Source organism: Procambarus clarkii, chromosome 69, assembly GCF_040958095.1.
Source record: "Procambarus clarkii isolate CNS0578487 chromosome 69, FALCON_Pclarkii_2.0, whole genome shotgun sequence".
NCBI classification, from domain to species: domain Eukaryota; kingdom Metazoa; phylum Arthropoda; class Malacostraca; order Decapoda; family Cambaridae; genus Procambarus; species Procambarus clarkii.
Genome location: NC_091218.1, coordinates 25,926,186 through 25,946,592, shown reverse-complemented (window position 1 = coordinate 25,946,592; position 20,407 = coordinate 25,926,186). Strand labels below are relative to the sequence as shown.

The 20,407-nt window shown below is 44.6% G+C and overlaps 1 protein-coding gene across 4 annotated transcripts in view; it reads left to right on the top strand.

The window, feature by feature from the left end:
* The window catches only part of LOC123772181 (zinc finger protein PLAG1), a 294,636-nt gene extending 274,438 nt beyond the window's left edge, over positions 1–20,198 (top strand). For all 4 annotated transcript variants that reach the window (XM_045765236.2, XM_069311295.1, XM_045765235.2 and 1 more), the window contains one exon: positions 17,407–20,198. In XM_045765236.2, coding sequence (XP_045621192.2) covers positions 17,407–19,217 — 1,811 coding nt within the window. In that variant the 3' untranslated portion in view covers positions 19,218–20,198. The remainder of the gene's footprint in view (positions 1–17,406) is intronic.
* The last annotated feature ends 209 nt before the right edge of the window (positions 20,199–20,407 follow it).

Sequence of the window (20,407 nt, the reverse complement as noted above, 5' to 3'; positions counted from 1 at the left end):
TATGCAGACATAGATATGCTGGTAATAAGAAAGGATTAGAATGTAGTTACCAACATCCCAAAAAATGTTTAAATATGCTTAGGAAAGGTGAGTGTCGATTTGGATCAATATGTAGGTTTTTCCATCCTGACATGTGCCAAACCTCACTGGAGGACAGAAAATGCTATGACCTCAGCTGCCCACACTTTCACGTGAAAGGCACGGAACGCTACATAAAGAGTGGCAAGCAGGATAATGAATTTGGAGGAAACTCTATAAATTTTTTATACCAGACCGACAGAGAATTCAAAAGGAGCAGCATGAAGAGTGTATGGAACTGGATGCCAGATCCACTTGCATTCCAGAATTACAGATACAATTACCCACCGAAAGGGAACTACAACTACAACAGACAACTGCCCTACAACAATCAGTACTGGTCAGAACAAACTCATTATGTCCACGCATAATGGGCTTGCCGAAAAAGTCTCCCATTCAAACTATCACTAATAGAGTAACCTCATTCATCTTTGACAACATACAAGGACTGAAAACAAGAACAAACAACAAAGTACACTTCATAAATGGCCTCCTCACGGAGTCAAATGCAGTATTTGGAGCTTTCACAGAAACCCATGCAGGGGAATTGTTGGACAGTGAGATCTGGATTCCAGGATATAACCTATACAGGTGTGATAGGAAAATTAGGTCACATGGAGGAGTGGGTCTGTATATTAGGGAAGACCTTGTATGCTCGGAGCTCCTAAACGTTACAAATGAGGTGGTAGAGGTACTGGGATTAAAAATAGAGAAAATAAATTTAGTGATTATTCTAATATACAAACCGCCAGATGCAACGGCTGAGGAATTCACAGAACAGATAAGCAAAATAGAGAATAGCCTTGATAATTTGGAGAACCCGATACCTGATATTATCTTCCTAGGTGACTTCAACTTGCCTAGTCTCAGGTGGAAAATAGCAAACAATAATATTATACCAGGAAATCTATCAGGACCTAACCAACCACAGATTAGAGAACTACTTAGATTCTGTGACAAATTTTCACTCAATCAGCAGATATCGGAGCCAACGAGAAATGAAAATATTCTAGATCTGGTCTTTACGAACAATGAAGACATTATCAGAGACATTACGATATCAGATACCACATACTCGGATCACAAGCTCATTGAAGTGCAAACGACCATCAATACTCAGAATAGACCTAAAACGTTGATAAAGCGAGAGGGGCTATTCGGTAAATTTAATTTTACACTTTCGCCTGGGCATGACGCAGCATTGCGTCATCCGTTTACTGTTGGTAATGCCGGGGATGACGCAGCATTGCGACATCCACTTTAAATAATCGCCAAAAATCAGGTTTTTATCCAATTTTTTTGGGACTGGTTTTAAAATGCGCGCCGATGTCTTCCCATTTTCTTTGTTGAGCCTCGTGGCCCTCAAGTGGCTTGGCACACGCCGTGGGCCCATTGTTTTCGCTCCACTGTTGTGACCAATGTCGCCTCCCCTCGCATCTCAAACGTGTGAACATTTTGGCTATTTTCCGTGGCTATATTTCTTACTGCGGCTTTAGAAACTATCTACGCTTACTCCACGATGGATAGTGATCATGAACAAAGCCCTTCCAGGAAGAAAATTGCGAAAGAAAGGCTTGAAAAGGGCGGGAATTGGGAGTGTAGCTGGAAGGCGTCTGAGCGCTCACTTGCGGCTAACGCGTGGCCCGTCTTCGACTCGTCGGCGGTTGGAGCGTGACCAGGTTTTTTATTTTATATGCTAATGTTCCTCTAGAGAATTCTATTGCGAACCCATTGAGACCAAAATGAAAGACCTAGGACGAAAATTGAGGTGACCAGAGTGAAAATAGTGAAAACATTTTATCGCGTTTGCTCGCTCCTGGGTAACTCGTTCGCTCTTTCTCTGTTTGCTGCGGGTAATTAGCCGGGCTTTTGGAGTTTATATGCATTTAGTGCTGTAGAGAATTCTATTGCGAACACAATGATACAAAATTTAATTTCGTAGGACGAGAATTAAGGTGACAAAGTTGAAGAGAGTATACACTTTTCAGAATTTACGCGCGCTCCTGTGACACCCTGGGACCCATATCGCACAGTTGAGGGGTGGCGCGCAGGGTACGCCAAAGTGTTAATAATAAAAGGATAGACTGGGAGATAATAAACAGGGAACTTACAAACATTCCATGGGGAACTGTTCTAAGTAATACAAATCCTACAGAAGGAATAGAAAAACTGACTTCAGAAGCGTATCAAGTCTGTCTGAAACATGTTCCTTTGAGGAAAGCCAGAAAGAGATCTAACGTAGAAAGAGAACGCAGACGACACTATAAACGTAGGAAAAAAATAACGGAACTGCTTATGCAGACACGAATTTCCCGTCAAAGAAGGAATAATTTAAATAGGGAGATTTAAGAAATCGAGCGGAAATTGAAACACTCATATGAAACTGAAGAAAGGCAGTTAGAACAGGAAAGCAATTCAAGAAATAAAGAAAAATCCAAAATATTTCTTCTCATATGCGAAATCAAAAGCAAAAACCACTGCCAGTATTGGACCTATTCGTACAAGTGAAGGTTCATACACGGAGGATGACAAAGAAATTAGTGAAATCCTAAAAAAGCAGTATGAGGACATGTTTAGGACTCCAATAAACAACATGAAGGTGGAAGATCCAGAAAATTTCTTTATGCGGGATATTCAAACCCCTATAAATATAACTGATATAAACACGAGCACACTAAATATTGAAAGAGAAATTGAAAACATGCCCATGCACTCGGCCCCAGGTCCAGACTCATGGAATTCAATATTTATAAAGAAATGCAAAGTGCCGGTAGCACAGGCACTCAGTATAGTGTGGAGGAAGAGCTTGGACACAGGGGAGATACCAGATGCACTTAAAGTAGCAGACATAGCCCCTCTACACAAGGGAGGGAGCAAAGCATTGGCAAAGAATTATAGACCAGTTGCACTAACATTGCACATCATAAAAGTATTTGAGAGAGTGATTAGGAGTCAGGTCACAAATTTCATGGAGACCAATGACCTTCACAACCCAGGCCAACATGGATTTCGAGCGGGAAGATCGTGCCTCTCACAGCTACTTGAGCACTACGACAAAGTCACTGAGGCATTAGAAGAAAAACAGAATGCTGATGTGATATACACGGACTTCGCAAAGGCTTTCGATAAATGTGACCATGGCGTGATAGCACACAAAATGAAGTCAATGGGAATAACCGGTAAAGTAGGACGCTGGATACTCAGTTTTCTGTCAAACAGAACTCAGCGAGTAACGGTCAACCATATAAAATCTAGTCCAAGTGCAGTTAAAAGCTCTGTACCTCAGGGTACAGTCCTTGCACCGCTGCTTTTCCTTATTCTCATATCAGATATAGACAAAAATACAAGTCACAGCTTCGTATCATCCTTTGCAGATGACACAAAAATCAGTATGAAAATTACCTCGGCTGAAGACATTGAAAAACTTCAAGCTGATATTAATAAAGTTTTCGACTGGGCATCAGAAAATAACATGTTGTTTAACAGTGATAAATTCCAGGTACTCAGGTACGGTAAAAATGAGGACCTTAAACATAATACAGAGTACAAAACACAATCAAATGTACCCATAATAGGAAAACAGCATGTAAAGGATTTGGGAATAATAATGTCTGACGATCTAAAGTTGAAGGAGCATAACCAAGCAAATATTGCGACAGCCAGAAAAATGATAGGATGGATTACGAGAACTTTCAAATCCAGGGATCCCATCACAATGGTTGTACTCTTCAAGTCACTTGTGTTGTCCCGTCTTGAGTACTGCTCAGTACTCACTTCCCCCTTCAGAGCAGGAGAGATTGCTGAAATAGAGGGAATACAGAGAACATATACGGCACGCATAGACGCAATAAAGCACCTAAATTATTGGGATCGTTTCAAAGCCCTCCAAATGTACTCACTAGAAAGAAGACGAGAGAGATATCAAGTAATATACACCTGGAAGATACTGGAGGGCCAAGTACCAAATCTACACAGTAAAATAACAACGTACTGGAGTGAACGATATGGAAGAAAATGTAGAATAGAACCAGTGAAGAGCAGAGGTGCCATAGGCACAATCAGAGAACACTGTATAAACATCAGAGGTCCGCGGTTGTTCAACGTCCTCCCAGCAAGCATAAGAAATATTGCCGGAACAACCGTGGACATTTTCAAGAGGAAGCTAGATTTATTCCTCCAAGGAGTGCCGGACCAACCTGGCTGTGGTGGGTATATGGGCCTGCGGGCTGCTCCAAGCAACAGCCTAGTGAACCAAACTCTCACAAGTCAAGCCTGGCCTCGGGCCGGGCTTGGGGAGTAGAAGAACTCCCAGAACCCCATCAACCAGGTATCAACCAGGTATTGTAGCTAATACAAAATGAGTGTTATTGGGTATAAAATGTATTTTTAAGTTAATATTTCTGGGGTGTGGAATGGATTAATTCAATTTATATTACAGTATTTCTTATGGGAAAATTCGTTTCGACTTACGAACTTTCGATTTACAACCTGTCTCTGGAAACTGATTAAATTCATAAGTCGAGGCCCCACTGTATACACATTTTGTGTATAACACTTGGGTAACGCTTGGCCGATTTTCGGGTTTGCTGCGGGTTGCATACAGGGCTTATTATGCATATATTCCCTTAGAGAACTCTATTGCGAACCATTTGATACCAAAATGAACGATATGACACAAAAATTGACCTGAGAAAAATGAAAAAAGTATACAGTGTTTCGTAGTTAATCTGTTCCTAGAGACCTGGTTGATACCTGGTTGATGGGGTTCTGGGAGTTCTTCTACTCCCCAAGCCCGGCCCGAGGCCAGGCTTGACTTGTGAGAGTTTGGTCCACCAGGCTGTTGCTTGGAGCGGCCCGCAGGCCCACATACCCACCACAGCCCGGTTGGTCCGGCACTCCTTGGAGGAATAAATCTAGTTTCCTCTTGAAAATGTCCACGGTTGTTCCGGCAATATTTCTTATGCTTGCTGGGAGGACGTTGAACAACCGCGGACCTCTGATGTTTATACAGTGTTCTCTGATTGTGCCTATGGCACCTCTGCTCTTCATTGGTTCTATTCTACATTTTCTTCCATGTCGTTCACTCCAGTACATTGTTATTTTACTGTGTAGATTTGGTACTTGGCCCTCCAGTATCTTCCAGGTGTATATTATTTGATATCTCTCGTCTTCTTTCTAGTGAGTACATTTGGAGGGCTTTGAGACGATCCCAATAATTTAGGTGCTTTATTGCATCTATGCGTGCCGTATATGTTCTCTGTATTCCCTCTATTTCAGCAATCTCTCCTGCTCTGAAGGGGGAAGTGAGTACTGAGCAGTACTCAAGACGGGACAACACAAGTGACTTGAAGAGTACAACCATTGTGATGGGATCCCTGGATTTGAAAGTTCTCGTAATCCATCCTATCATTTTTCCAGCTGTCGCAATATTTGCTTGGTTATGCTCCTTAAACGTTAGGTCGTCAGACATTATTATTCCCAAATCCTTTACATGCTGTTTTCCTACCATGGGTACATTTGATTGTGTTTTGTACTCTGTGTTATGTTTAAGGTCCTCATTTTTACCGTACCTGAGTACCTGGAATTTATCACTGTTAAACAACATGTTATTTTCTGATGCCCAGTCGAAAACTTTATTAATATCAGCTTGAAGTTTTTCAATGTCCTCAGCCGAGGTAATTTTCATACTGATTTTTGTGTCATCTGCAAAGGATGATACGAAGCTGTGACTTGTATTTTTGTCTATATCTGATATGAGAATAAGGAAAAGCAGTGGTGCAAGGACTGTACCCTGAGGTAGAGGTGTTTTTCACTGCACTTGGACTAGATTTTATATGGTTGACAGTTACTCGCTGAGTCCTGTTTGACAGAAAACTGAGCATCCAGCGTCCTACTTTACCGGTTATTCCCATTGACTTCATTTTGTGTGCTATCACGCCATGGTCACATTTATCGAAAGCCTTTGCGAAGTCCGTGTATATCACATCAGCATTCTGTTTCTCTTCTAATGCCTCAGTGACTTTGTCGTAGTGCTCAAGTCCAGCCGTGAGAGGCACGATCTTCCCGCTCGAAATCCATGTTGGCCTGGGTTGTGATGGTCATTGGTCTCCATGAAATTGGTGACCTGACTCCTAATCACTCTCTCAAATACTTTTATGATGTGCGATGTTAGTGCAACTGGTCTATAATTTTTTGCCAATGCTTTGCTCCCTCCCTTCTGTAGAGGGGCTATGTCTGCTACTTTAAGTGCATCTGGTATCTCCCCCGTGTCCAAGCTCTTCCTCCACACTATACTGAGTGCCTGTGCTACCGGCACTTTTAGACGTTACGATAACCGAATATTACGAAAACCAAAACGAATTTTCCCATAAGAAATAATGTAAATTAAATTAATCCGTTTCACACCCCAAAAATATTAAATAAAAACTACATTTTATACAGAAAACTACTCATTAGTACCTTACCTTTATGGAGAACTCTTGTTGGCGTATGGAAGACGATGAGGAGGGGGGAGGGAGAAGTAGGAGAGGTGTTAGTGTTTGGAAGGGGAGTCCCCTTCCATTATATCATCAGGCACTGATGACATTTCTGGGGTACACTCACTCTCTTACATTTTGCCTGTATACCACAAGCATCTGGTTGTAGTTCACTGCTTGTTTTTCTCACTAAAAACCTGTCTAGTGACACTTGTTTTTCTCTATGTTTTAACACTTTTCTGAAGTGAGACATCACATTGTTATTAAAAAAGTTAACACAATGACCTGCTACAGCTTTGTTTGGGTGAGCCTTTTCAACAAAACTTTGCATTTCTTTCCATATTGTACACCATTTCCTAATTGTTGAGGAAGGGAAATCCTCTACTGCCACCTTCTACCCGGAAGAAATTTCCTCAGCTGCCTCTTGTTGCTACCCCTTGTGAAGGGCTAGGAGTTCGTCGGTTGTTAATTCTTCGCTGTGCGAAGAACGATGTAACACGAAAATTTATGTGAGAAAACTGAAGAGAGTATACACATTTTAGTGAGGGTGTTATGGGTGTGCGGATAGGTGCTTGCTCACGGGTAATGCTTGTCCAACTTTCAGGTTTGCTGTGGGTGACATGCCGGATTTTTTGACCTTATATGCATATATCCCTTTAGAGAAGTCTATTGCAAACCATTTGAAACCAAAATGAATGATGTAACATGAAAATTGACGTGAGGAAACTTTTAGAGTATGAAAAGAGTATACACATTTTAGTGTGGTTGCGCACTCATGGGTAAACTCAGCCAATTTTGGGGTTTGCTGTGGATGGCATGCCCGGCTTTTTTGACCGTATATGCATATATCCCTTTAGAGAATTCTTTTGCAAACAATTTGATACCAAACTGAACGATTTAACACGATTAAACGATTAAAAATTGATGTAAGAAAACTGAAAACAGTATAAGCATTTTAGTGTGGGTGCACACACACAGGAAACACCTGGCCCACCTTGAGGTGGGCTGGGACATGCACGCTGGAAATGTGAAAGTGTTAATAATGGTAATTTTACACCAGATAATCAAACTGTCTGAAATCTATCTAAAATCACTCCAAATCCTGTAATTTTTCTCAGCTGCTCTCTCAGTATCTTCCCTTTGCTTAAGGCATTGACACCATTGGAGAACTGTGACCACTGGAAACAAGCAGTGGCACATGGAAAGTTTTATGTCAATCCACAAGCAAGAAAAACAACTTACTATGACACACAAATACTTCAAAACACTCATAACCAGATTTTTCTTTTATAAGTACTGTAATCCTGTATATCTTTGAGATGCAATTTCCTTGTTTCTTTGGAGGGATCCCATTCTTTAAGATTTGCTTAATTGTGTCGTGCTGGTGTATCTCTGAACATCTAATTACTTTGGCCTTGTTTCAGAGTTCTCTTTCCTGGTTCTATCAGTGAAGACCAATGACATCCAGAGATATCTCCTCTGGGGTTGTTCTGTTTCCTTCAGTTGAGACAATTTGCCTTCAGAGCACTGTTTCAGGCAGTGCTTCAAGACTTTGTCATCAAGTGAGATCTTGAAAGTCAAGTTTATCATTATTATGAGTGTTTTGTAAGTGTGTGTACTCGCCTATTTGTGTCTGCATGATCGAATATTAACTCTTGGATCCCACCTTTCTAGCCGTCTTTTGTTAATAGCAATGACTCTTGTCCTTATTTCCCCCATCATATCTAGTTGTTAAATTATGAATAAAGTCTGCTTCCACAACATGCTCCTTAAGTTAGATGGAACACTTCATCCTTAAGTTCATTCCATTTTCCCACTACTCTAACACTAAAAGAAAACTTTGTAGCATCTCTGTGACTCATATGAGTTTCCTGCTTCCACCCATGTTCCCTTGTTCTGTTAGTATTCAGGGTGAACATGTCATCTATTTCCACTCTGTCAATCCCCCGTAAGTATTTTATATGTTTCTATCATACTCCCTTCTCTTCCTCCTTTTTCTAGTGTCAGGTTCATCGTTCAGTTGCTCTTCATACACAATCCCTTGCAACTCTGGGATGAGCCTCGTCACAAACTTCTGAACCTTTTCCAGTTTCCATATGTGTTTCTTTAGGTGTGGTTCGCCTTCCATGATGGGGTGGCATACTCTTAAGATTGGTCTCGTGTAGGCAGTGTAAAGTGCACTAAATGCCTCCTTACTTAGGTTTCTGAATGATGATCTAACTTTTGTCAGTGTAGCGTACGCTGCTGTCGTTATTCTATTTAAATGTGCATCAGGATTTAGATTAGGTGTTACGTCCACTCCCAGATTTCTTTCTCAAATTGTCACAAGTAGGTAGTTTCCCTTCATTGTGTACTGTCTATTTGGTCTAATGTCACGTAATCCCATTTCCATAACTTTACATTTGCGCATGTTGAATGTTTGCTCCAGTAGCCATTTCTCTGAACATCTCTGCAACCTGTTCAAGTCCTCTTGGAGGGTCCTTCAGTCCTCATTTGTCACAACTCTTCTCATTAACTTTGGATCATCTGCAAATATCGACATATAGAACTCCTTTCTTGTAGGACTCGACATATAGGACTCCTTTATTTTGATCAGGTGGCTGGTTTAATGGTGTCCCCACCTGTGTTCTTCTTCTCGATGACAGTAAGAGGTCTCCTGGTGTTCCTTCTGCCATTTCCTGTTGCTTCATCATTGTTCTTCAGTTTCTGAGTGGGTTCTTCTGTCATTTCTTTCTTGGCTGTTTCTTGATTGGTATCTTATGCTGAATACTGTTGCCTGTTATTGTGTGGCGTTGGCTGAGCCGCTCCAGCTTGCTTTCAGGGTGGATACCTCTTCTGCCCTGTTTTGCAAGCATTCTCGCACTTTGTTTCACCTTCATTCTGCTCAGGTGATGCCTAAGCCTGCTTTGTCCCTTGACCTGGTTCTTTCTTTTCTTTTCTGAAACTCTCAAACTGACATGTGCCATATTAGTTTGGTGCCATAAGTCCTTGGAGTTCGAGTGCCTACCAGAACCTGGCCCCCTCAAACAGGCGCAGGGAGCAATGGCCATATGAGCACTCTACATTTAGAGTTTGTCATTTCTAATCGAGTGAGGAAGGCACCCAGAAAGATAGGTGAACCATTACAAACCTCTAACTGGATAAAATTGCAACCTATGTCCGAAGAGAGACCCAGAACTCCCCCCAATAGAAAACAGTGAAACAAGGAACACTTCATTCAACTAGCAAGCCTGTTTGTTAGAGCCTCACCCTACAGGGGGGGAGGGGGAGCCCACTCAGGTGAGCAGGCCGCACCACCCTCAGTTTGTCGGCTGATGTGCCAGGTGTCGGAAGTCCTCTCTGGCCTCAAGCATTCATCTGGCTTTGCATTTGTGGCTTTGTCGGCTGTGTGTGTGTGGTGGCCAGGTGTTCTTATAAGTTTACTGGGCTGCATGCACCTTGGGTTCCTTTCCTTGGGTGCCCAGTAAGTACTTCCCTTGCAATTCAGGGTTATCTTCCCTGGGTCGTTCGGGTTTCACTTTCGTTAGAGGCTTTCATCGCTTGGTGGTGTTCTCGCCCTTGGGGTTTGCCGGGGGTGTTGGGTTTCCTGTCTTGCCCCGTGTAGGGAGTGGGTTTGTGCTGCATGGGGCGCACTGCGGCTGGTGCAGCTTGCATCAGCAGTGACTGGGGTTTCTCTCTGGGGACTGGTTAGTCTGTGTGTGTGTTGCTTCAGGGTTCTTTTTGTTTATTTGTTTTTAGGGCATGCTTGCTTCTTTGATGGAGGAGGTGTGTCTAGCTTCCCATTAGGTTACCTTAGTTTGTGTTTGGTAGTCCTTCTCTGTTGCCCCTACTCTGAGTCTTGCAGGACGTGTTCATCACTTATTATTCAATTTACTTTTTCCTCATTTGAGGATGTTAGGGGTCAGGTGGTAGCTTGGTTCATGCTAGGTATTCTGTGTTGCAACGGGCCAGGTTGGTTGCTCAGTTGGAAGCCTCGGATCTGCCCCGTTTGGATTTAAGGGATCAGGATTTAGGGGCGTTGGTTACTTCAACTTTGGTTTCATCCGTGCACTTGCTTCCTTCCCAGGTGGGTGTGGTTCACCCTGCTCCTTCCCCCCCCCCCCTGCTTCCAGTTCCTAAACATCTGAGGGTTTCTGGGCCAGTGCAGGGTTTAGCTGGTAATGAAGCTCGGGAGGTTGCCCCTTCCGACTCGGGGATGGAGGTTGAGCCCGATTTCCTCGCTGAAGCTTTGGAGTAGGCCCAGCAGACTTCTCTCTTTGAGGCTTTTCCCTTGGACTCTGCCTTTTCTTCAAGGTAGTGGCCGTGGATGTGGGCTCTGCCCCAGGGCCTGTGTCGGGGGTTCCCGGGGCTCAGGGAGAGTCATCTTGGAGTGATTGGACTCCTTTTGATCCTGCCTAGGCCTTTGTGCTTTCTGCACGGGGTTTGTTGTTGCAGGGTTGGGGGTTTTCGTATCCCCCATCTCTGTATGACTTTGAGTTGGGTGCAGCAGACCCCCAAGGTTCGTTTCCGGGTGCCTTTAGGTTCCTTGGATAAATCCTCCTGCACCAAGAGAAGGCCCTTGGTGTGTACCTCCTTCGAGACCCTGTTTACGCCTCGTTAATGGATCTGGCTTCTTTTGAGTTCTGTTCCTCTTCCTCGTATTGAATGCGTTATGAGATTCTGGAGTCTTCCTGGTACTCTGCTCTTTCTTTTTCCTTGGGAGTGTGACGAAGGTTTTGCTGGACCCGCACACTTGAGTGGCAAGAGGTTTTATCAGTGTTGCAGGTGTTCTTGGGGGGCTCATTGGAGTTCCTCAATGCGTGCCTCTTCGGCCCTGCACATTACCATGCTGTAGGTCTGGAGCAGTTGCATGCTCAACTCCCCTCTCTTTCAGCTGCCTTGGTGGCGGATGACCATCGAACTCAGGGTCATTTGGCTTCGTCTTGCGCTTTTCTGGGGGGGGAGCCCTGTCGGCTTCCCAGAGCTATCCAGGCTGAATGGATATGTATAACTTTCTGGCATCAGTCAAAGTGCTTGGAGTTCTTGCCTACCGGGAACCATGAGCCAGAATCCGGGAGGGGAAAATGGGGGAGCCCCCCTTCCCCCTCCCCAGGAAGGGGAAGGGGGAGCCCCAGACCCTCTGCGCTGGCGATCCAACCATCAGTTCTTGGCTGATGTGATTACTGGCCGTCGGGTGCCTCTGGCTCCGGTTTTGTTTCAGTTCTGTGCCTTGTTTTGTGGGTTCTTTCTACAGGTGGTGTGTGTGAGCCAGGAGAAATATTCCACAGTACTCGGGCTACATGCACCTAGGGCTCTCTTTCCTAGGTGCCCTGTAAGTACTGCCCTTGGGGCTTGGGGCCACCTTCCACAAGTCATCTTGGGATCTACCTCCACTGTGTCCTTCACTGCTTGGTACTTGGCCACCTTGGAGTCAGCTGGGGTTTTGTTGCCCTTGTTTGTCTCTGGGTAGGAGGTAGTTTTCGTCACTGGTAGGGGCGCGGGGTACTGCACAGCTAGTTTTCACCAACCTTGAGGTCACCTTGAGGTGCTTCCGGGGCTTAGTGTCCCCGTGGCCCGGTCGTCGACCAAGCCTCCTGGTTGCTGGACTGATCAACCAGGCTGTTAGACGCGGCTGCTCGCAGCCTGACGTATGAGTCACAGCCTGGTTGATCAGGTATCCTTTGGAGGTGCTTATCCAGTTCTCTCTTGAACTGGACTGAACTGAACTGAACCAATAACAGTGGCCTGCTCTGTTCCGCCTGGGTACGTTGTCCTCTTGCGAGATTTTTCTTTTCTTTTTTTTTGCCTTGTGGAGGGTCTGCCTTTGTGGTCCCTCTTTGCTGTTCTAGGGGTATTTATATATATATTTTTTGTTTTGGTGGTACTTCTGCTTGGCCTCTGTGAGTGGACACGTCCCGGTGGTTCAGCTTTTAGAATTTGTTTTGGTAGACTTGGGCGCCGGTTCGCAGTACCCTGCGAACCGCGCACAAACCTGAGCAGTTGAGCGCAGGCGGGAGAGATACATAATAATTTACACGTGGGAAAATAGTAGAGGGGCTGATCCCAAACCTGCACACAGAAATAACATCACATGAGACTAGGAGGCATGGCAGGATGTGCAGAATACCCCCCATTGAAAAGCAGAGGTGCAACAGTTACTCTGAGAGAGGACTCTACCAACATCAAAGGTCAGAGACTGTTCAACACGCTTCCACTACACATAAGAAGCATAACTGGCTGACCCCTCACAGTGTTCAAGAGAGAACTGGATAAACACCTCCAAAGGATACTTGACCAACCAGGCTGTGATTCGTACGTCAGGCTGCGAGTAGCCGTGTCCCACAGCCTGGTTGACCAGTCCAGCAACCAGCAGACTTGGTCGATGACCGATCCGCAGAGACACTAAGCCCCGGATGCACCTCAAGGTAACCTCAAGGTAACCCTGCCTGGGCTTCCCTTAGCATGTAACCAAGGCTAAGGGCCCTGGTGCTTTTTTCTGTATGTGCTCCCGTTTACCCAAGCCACTGATCATGATGTGCGGGTTCAGGCAGCTGTGGCGTTGCATGCTAGGTTTAGGTTGCTGCAACGCGCTAGGTTGGTTGCGGTCCCGGATGCCCCAAGACTGCCCCGTTTTGGTTATTGGGATCCGGATTTGGGGGGTGGGAGTCGCTTCAGCTCTGGTTCTGTCCGTTCCTCCTAGTCTTTCCCCTTCTGTTGTGCATACTTCCTTCCCCTTGCTTCCAGCTCCGAATTGTCGGTGATTTCAGGGTTAATGCAGGGTCAGGTTGGGTGGAGACTCTGGCTGTCTCGGGGATTTTCCTCTTCCGGGGTGGTGGCGGAGACATTCAAACCTGTTCCTTCATCCATGCCCTATGGGTCTGACCATTGGGCTCTCTTCCTTAGTGAGTCTGTTGACTTCCGGTGAGGCTTCCCTCTAGTCCTTTCACGGACTCGTTGGTCCTCTTCTGTGCTTCTTGTCTTCTTTTGATTCTGTTTTCGCATTGTTTAGTTAGGCCCCTATGGGGGCCTCGTAGCCTGGTGGATAGCGTGCAGGATTCGTAATTCTGTGGCGCAGGTTCGATTCCCGCACGAGGCAGAAACAAATGGGCAAAGTTTCTTTCACCCTGAATGCCCCTGTTACCTAGCAGTAAATAGGTACCTGGGAGTTAGTCAGCTGTCACGGGCTGCTTCCTGGGGTGTGTGTGTGTGTGTGTGGTGTGGGAAAAAAAAAAAAAAAAGTAGTTAGTAAACAGTTGATTGACAGTTGAGAGGCGGGCCGAAAGAGCAAAGCTCAACCCCCGCAAACACAGCTAGGTGAATACAGCTAGGTAGGTGAATACATTGTCTCTCCTTCCTGTCTTGCCATTCCTATTTTTCTTTCCATATGCCTTGCTGACGCCCTTCCCGGAAGACGGGTGTGTGGTTCGGTCCTCAGGCGCAAGGGCTGGAGGGGGGGTTTGTTTTGTTTTGGGCAGTGTACTCACGTGTTGATGTTCTGCATTCTTTCTTATGGATTCTGCGCCGTTTTCGCTCCTCTTATCTCCGGTCATAACCCCTGGATACTCGGGGTGTTCTGGATGTTATGTGTGAAGCAATCTTCTAGTTCTTTTCTCGGCTTGCGAGTGTGGGGTGGCTCTGTGTGGCGCCTCCTCCGCCTCTGTACTGCATGCACCTCGTCTTCTCCAACTGGGCACACACCTCTAGACTCTCTCTACTAGGGAAGCTCCTGTTATATTGCATGGCTCAGCTGTGTTGTGACATGGTAGTGTCTCTGTTTTGCAGGTGATATTGTACTGTCTGGCGATCGTCGGCCAGGTGCTGGTTCTCGCTTTTTGATAGGGTGTTAGGTGTTGTGTGTTTTGCTTAAACACTTTGCGTGTGTCTTACAGTGACTTTACTTTGTCTGTGTGTCATGTTCTTAGTTGTAATGTGGGGCACATCTCTGAATTTCGGTGCTTTTTGTTTAGTTTTTCGGCCCCAGGGTCTTTTCTCGATATTTGGACACTACTTTGTTCCCTGGGTCCGTTCTTTCTGTGTCCTTATTCATTGCCTCGGTCTTTAATCTCTGGACACTCTTTCCTTGCCTATCTTCGGTGCCTGGCTGCACCCTTATATCCATGATGTCCCTCTGTATATGTGCGACCAACTACAACACACGATGTGGTTGGTCATGTTCATTGCATTACCGGCTGCTACTTGGTCCTTATTTCGGGTCTCTTCCTTGCCTATTTCCGTTTCCTCCCTCTTGCTACACATGATTGTGTATCTTGGTCGGTGCTTATTGGCTATACTTATGCTAGGAGCTGGGGTAAGGCCTCTGTCCATGTTCAGTTCCCTGATTTTGGACTATCCCAGTGTTCAGTTTTGGTACCGAGTTCTTTCACTTTTTCCTTGTATCTCACTGTGGTCTTCTGTGGTGCAATGTCTACCGGTGGTTGTGGACTTCCGGTCAACCACTCCTGCCCTGCTGGTTCCGTTTCTTGGGACAGGGGTAGCTAGGATTCCGGTCCTGGCTACGGCTTTTCTTTTCCAGAACGTACATTTTTATTTTCCTGTGGTACACGTCCTGCGTAATTCTCCTCATTTATACCTCGGAGGCGCGTGTATCTTTCTTCCCTGCTGGAGCTGGTTGCGCTGCTCCTTCGGGTTGCGGGATCACTGTTCTTCACTTCGCATCTCGCACTTTAGTTCGTGGTGTTTGTTTTCCTTGTTGGCCTCTGCCTGGACCCTGGCTCTTCGGTGTTTGGCCTTGTTGATCCTTCAGGGGTCCTGGGGGGGGGAGGGTTCCTCCCGGACGGAGCATATCTACTCGCCCAGGTTGGTTTCTTCCGGCTCGCCGGGATTGGATTCTTGGTTTCTCTGGTGGCTTTTCTTTCCCTTCTGGAGGCTGGTTCGTTCTTTCCCTCGAGTCTTTGCATCACGGGTTTTTGTCTCGAGTTTCTCGTCGCTTGTATGAGTACTGGTGGCTTCGTTGTTGGTCTCCCAACTGCATGCTTCGTCTCGGCAGCAGTGTGTTGTTTCCTGGCAGTCCTTCTGGTTTTGCTATCACTGCGAAGAGTTCTTCGGTCTCTGATTGGGTTGTCTTGTCTTTCCCTTCGGTGTTGCTCTGGGACCGTCGTACGGTGCTGTGTACTGTAGTCTCGTCTTGGGTGGCGCTGGCAGTGTCTCTCCAGCTTGCGTTCGGTGTTGCTGTTCCTTCTGCTCCGTTTCGCTTGCTGTTTTGGGTGTTGTTTCACCTCCGGCCTGCTCTTGCGCTTCCAGCGCCATCCTGATTGTTGGCCTGGGTGGTCTCTTTTTCTTCTTCTCCTCAGTTTGTCATGATCCCTTTGGTTCTGGTGTGTTTTTGTTTTGTTTTTCAGGTCTCCTTTTTCTGTTGGCGTTGACCTCTGGGGGTTCGAGTCAGGGAGTTTCCGGCTCTCCTCCGACGCCCATGTGTTTTCTGTCTCGTTGAGTCATAGTGGTAGGTTGTTTGTTTGCTGCAGTCTCCATCTTTTCGGATGATGTTTGGGTCTGCTGATTTCCGGAGGGGACCTTGGGTTGCTGCTTCGTTGGTCAGGCCGGGGGTGCTTCATTTGTTGTTCGGTTGCGGCTCTTCGCTGTTTTCTGCCCGTCTTGGCCTCTGCGTTTTGGTTTGCCTGGGTTTCCTTCCTTCCCTCCTTCCTGTTCTGGGGTCCGGGTCTCCCGGGTCGTCTGCAGGGTCCTTTAGTTTCGTCTGTGGTCTTGTTTTTGTGTTAGGGTGCGTGGCGTCCACCTCCTGGATCCTTCCCTCTTTTCCTTATCTTTGGTGAGGTAGCTCCGGGAAGCCGACGGGGTTCCCCTCAGAAAACCATCGTTGAATGTAATGAAACGCTATTTTCTGGGTGAGTCCCGGAGGCTCCCCGGCATCCATTTGTTTTGAGGGGCCTACCTGCTGGGTGCCTATCCTGGTCAATGGCAGACATAGAACGCTCCCAACCACAGGTGGGTTTCTGTAGGCCATTGCTCCTCGTTTCTCTCTGAGGAGGCCAGGTTCTTGCTCGTGGTCCCTGTTAGGCAAGAACTCCAAGCACTTTGACTGATGCCAGAAAGTTATACATACCCATTTAGCCCGGATAGCTCCAGAGAGCCTCAGGGACTCGCCCAGAAAATGGCATTTCATAACATTCAATGCTGGGTTTTTGGTCTTCTTGAATTGTTGAATTTTGAAGGATGTGAAGACATTGAGTGGGGGCCTTTGGCCGGAGTTCTGATTTCAGCTGTCGAGGCATTGGCTGCCTAATTGGAGCTGCTCCGATCCTCCGGGACACGGTTTCCATGTTTTTGGTTTCGAAACTGCTTCTGTCAAGCTTCCATTTCAGTATTTAGGCAAAATGGGAGACGGCCCGGGTGAGCCACGACGGCTCCTGCCTCCTCACAATGTAGGGGAGGTGGAGCTAACGAGCGGAGGGTTAGTTGTACAAAGTTTTGCTTGTTTGATTTCTTTGTCAAGGAGTTATTTGTTGATTTGAGGACATTGGTTGCATTTTTTAACCAGGCAGTAGTCTGTTTTGATTCACCTACCTTTCTGGGTGCCTTCCCTGGTCGATGGCAAAATGACAAACTTTATATGTAAAGTGTTAATATTCATTGCTTCCTACACCTCTCTGAGGGGGGGACAGGTTCTGACTTGTGGGGCCCAAGTAGACATGCAAAAACTCTGCAACTGATGACTCCAAGTAGTATGGGACTTAATCAGTATAGTTTCAGGGAGCCTCCAGGGCTCACTCAAAAACTAGTGTTTCATTACATTTAATGCTTTTTTTTTCATTTCAAGATCACATGACGTGATCTTTCACCTTGAATATACAAAAAAGTGTATTTTTAATTGTTTGGTAAATTATTTAAATATTTTCAGAGGAGGGTGTTTCATGGCAGTTCCGTACTCGTCAGAGATTTCGATGTCGTGGGTGTGAGGTTGTGTTTAGTAGTGCTGCTAGTCTGACAAACCATCGCTGTATAAGGACTCCTCAAACCTCCAAAAGTGAAACTCCAAGTAGTCGAGGTAGGCAAGGCAAGAAGATTGCCAAACGAGGTGGGGGTCAGATTATTCCTACACCCTCAACGTCAGGTAAGAGGTCAGCTGTTAGAGGTGTTTTGCACCAGCAAGAGTCTGATACAACGAAATCCCTCTTAAAGGAGGAACTTGCCTCCCCTGCATCTTCAAGTGACTCTGAAGAATCTGAAGTGTTAACTTTATCACCTCAGAAACGAAGTCCACGGTCCAGCCCTCGAGGCCGTGGAAGCATTTACTCCTGTAACGTTTGTCAGAAAGTGTTTCATAGCCCTGGAAAGCTAAAACAGCATTCATACTCTCACACTGGGGAAAGACCTTTCTCTTGCACCCTCTGTCACAAAGCATTTTCGTCTAGATTCAAATTAGTGCGTCATCAGTTAATACATACTACTGAACGCCAGCATCAGTGTCCTTTATGTGATCGTAGTTTTCATCGTAAAGATCACTTAAAGAATCACATTCAGATTCATGACCCTAGCAAGCAGTTCAAATGTGAAAGGCCTGAATGTGGTAAAGAATATAATTCTTATATGTCCTATAGAAAACACTGTGCAGTACATGCTGCAGAAGAAGGAGATCTACAGTGTAAAATTTGTCAGAAAATGTTTGAAACAAAGCCAGACCTAATTTATCACCTTAAGGTTCATGTGGGATCTAGATCAGTGAAAAGTCCTAGCGAAAAGAAATTTCCATGTGATCACTGTGATCGCCGGTTTTTCACACGAAAGGATGTTAAACGTCATTTAGTAGTTCACACTGGAAAGAGAGATTTTAGCTGTAGCTTATGTCCCCAGAAATTTGGAAGAAAAGATCACTTAGTTAGGCATATTAAGAAAAGCCATGGAATTTCAGATTTGAGCCGTATGGAAGGTCTAGAATTTAGTGCTGCATCTACGTCTTCTGTGCCACAGGCACTCTCTCCTAATACAAGTGTGACTTCATCTCCCCCACCTACCTCGGGAACTCATCATTTGCCTATGGTTCTATTACCAGAGCCAGTGGCAGGGCCATCTGGACTGTCTGGTCCTGGTCCATCCAGTCTCTCTGGTGCTACTGGTCTTATGGGGCCAACAGGGGAGACACACTTCATCTCACCATCATTCCAGCAAGATTTTAGAATCTTTGAAGAAACTATAAAAGAAGAACCAGAACTTCAACCTAGTATGGAAGAAATTGGTCCTGGGGGAGATGATTTAAGCAAAATACTTGGAATGTATTTACCTTCAGGATCTATCAGCTTAACGGGTCCCTCCTTACTAGATCCAACAACACATCGTGCTGAGGAAGGAGAGTCTCAGCGCAGCTTACTAGAGTCAGCTCTATTACGCATGCCACAGGAAGAACAAAAAGAATCTATTTTATTAGTGCATGGAACCAGTTTTTCCAGAGATCCCTTAGAAACCAGATCTCTCTTACCTGGTTCTCAGAGTGCAGAGTTTAGCCAGGAAGGAATTTTACCTGTAACTCTTCTTTCAAGTGAGTCACCAGGTGTTTCTGGAAGGTCCCTACTGTCCCCGGGGCCAGTATCCCAGCTCTCAGGAAGTGGAGTCCCTGCTGTCACTACTGCTGCTACAACCACTAGTGCCGCAGTCACCACAACTGCCTCGCTTCTTCCCTCACTGCCAGGATTTGATGAAGTGTTCCCTCAGTAAATGGTGTGGGATCTGTGATATAAGCAGAGAAGTACCTTGATTAGTGCAGGGAAGATTTAAGTGCACAGGAAAGTAATGTTAATTATAAAACAGGCAGGGTTCTTTTTATTTAACATGATATGTACAGGTTATGTATTTGAAAATTAGCAGCAAAATGTTGAAATTGCATAACATTTTGCTGAAGAGGTATGAAGAAGACTGGCATTTATATCCTTTTCCTTATGGGGTGATCCAATTGCTTATTTTCATTACTTAAATATAGTGCCAGATTAATTTTAAGTGTCTGCTGCAATATTGAGTCTTGTGAAGTTATGCTCCAGAAACTTGTTAAATTTTACTGGAAAGACCGTCATTGTCACCTCCCAGTATTTAATATTAAAGTTATGTAAGAGTTTGATATGCATCTGAATTCTTAAGTTCAAAGTTCTTACATAGAATAACTTACCAGAGAAGACTTTACATTTGCATTATAAACAATCCCAGCAAAATCTCAGTCACATTTGGAACGAAGTACCTGATTGGTAAAATCCCCAAGTTTATAGTGTATTGCAGTAGTCATTGTGTTTGTGTAGTTCCTGTAGGTATAGCTTCTTCTACTCCTATCATATTTTTTTATCTTTTCACTGGAATTTTATAGTTATATTGCTTAAGATAATGAATTATTCTTCAAGACTAAAGCCCTCTTCTACCTCTGTTAGGATTAAGAAAGATGTAAGGTAACAGGAGTACAAAGCTGATGGTTAGGATGTGTGTGGCACTGTGGATATCTGCAGTAGTTAGGATAAGTTTGATGCCATTATGTATATTTCAATATTTGTTTGTTTCACAATACACAGAATGTTTACCCCGGTGACTACACACAAGTTTGTTGCTTCTCAGAGTTTTTGTTGATGGCAACTGGTTTATAGAGACATTTTATTTTCTTCATAGTTGCAAATATATATTTTCCTATGTGAATGCAGGGTCTATTATTATAATATATATATATATATATATATATATATATATATATATATATATATATATATATATATATATATATATATATATATATATATATATATATATATATATATATATATATATATATATATATATATATTATATATATTATATATATATATATATATTAATTTTTTTTAATTTGCAAGTTAACAGATTAGATAGGTTACACATTTGCTTCCTTTGTG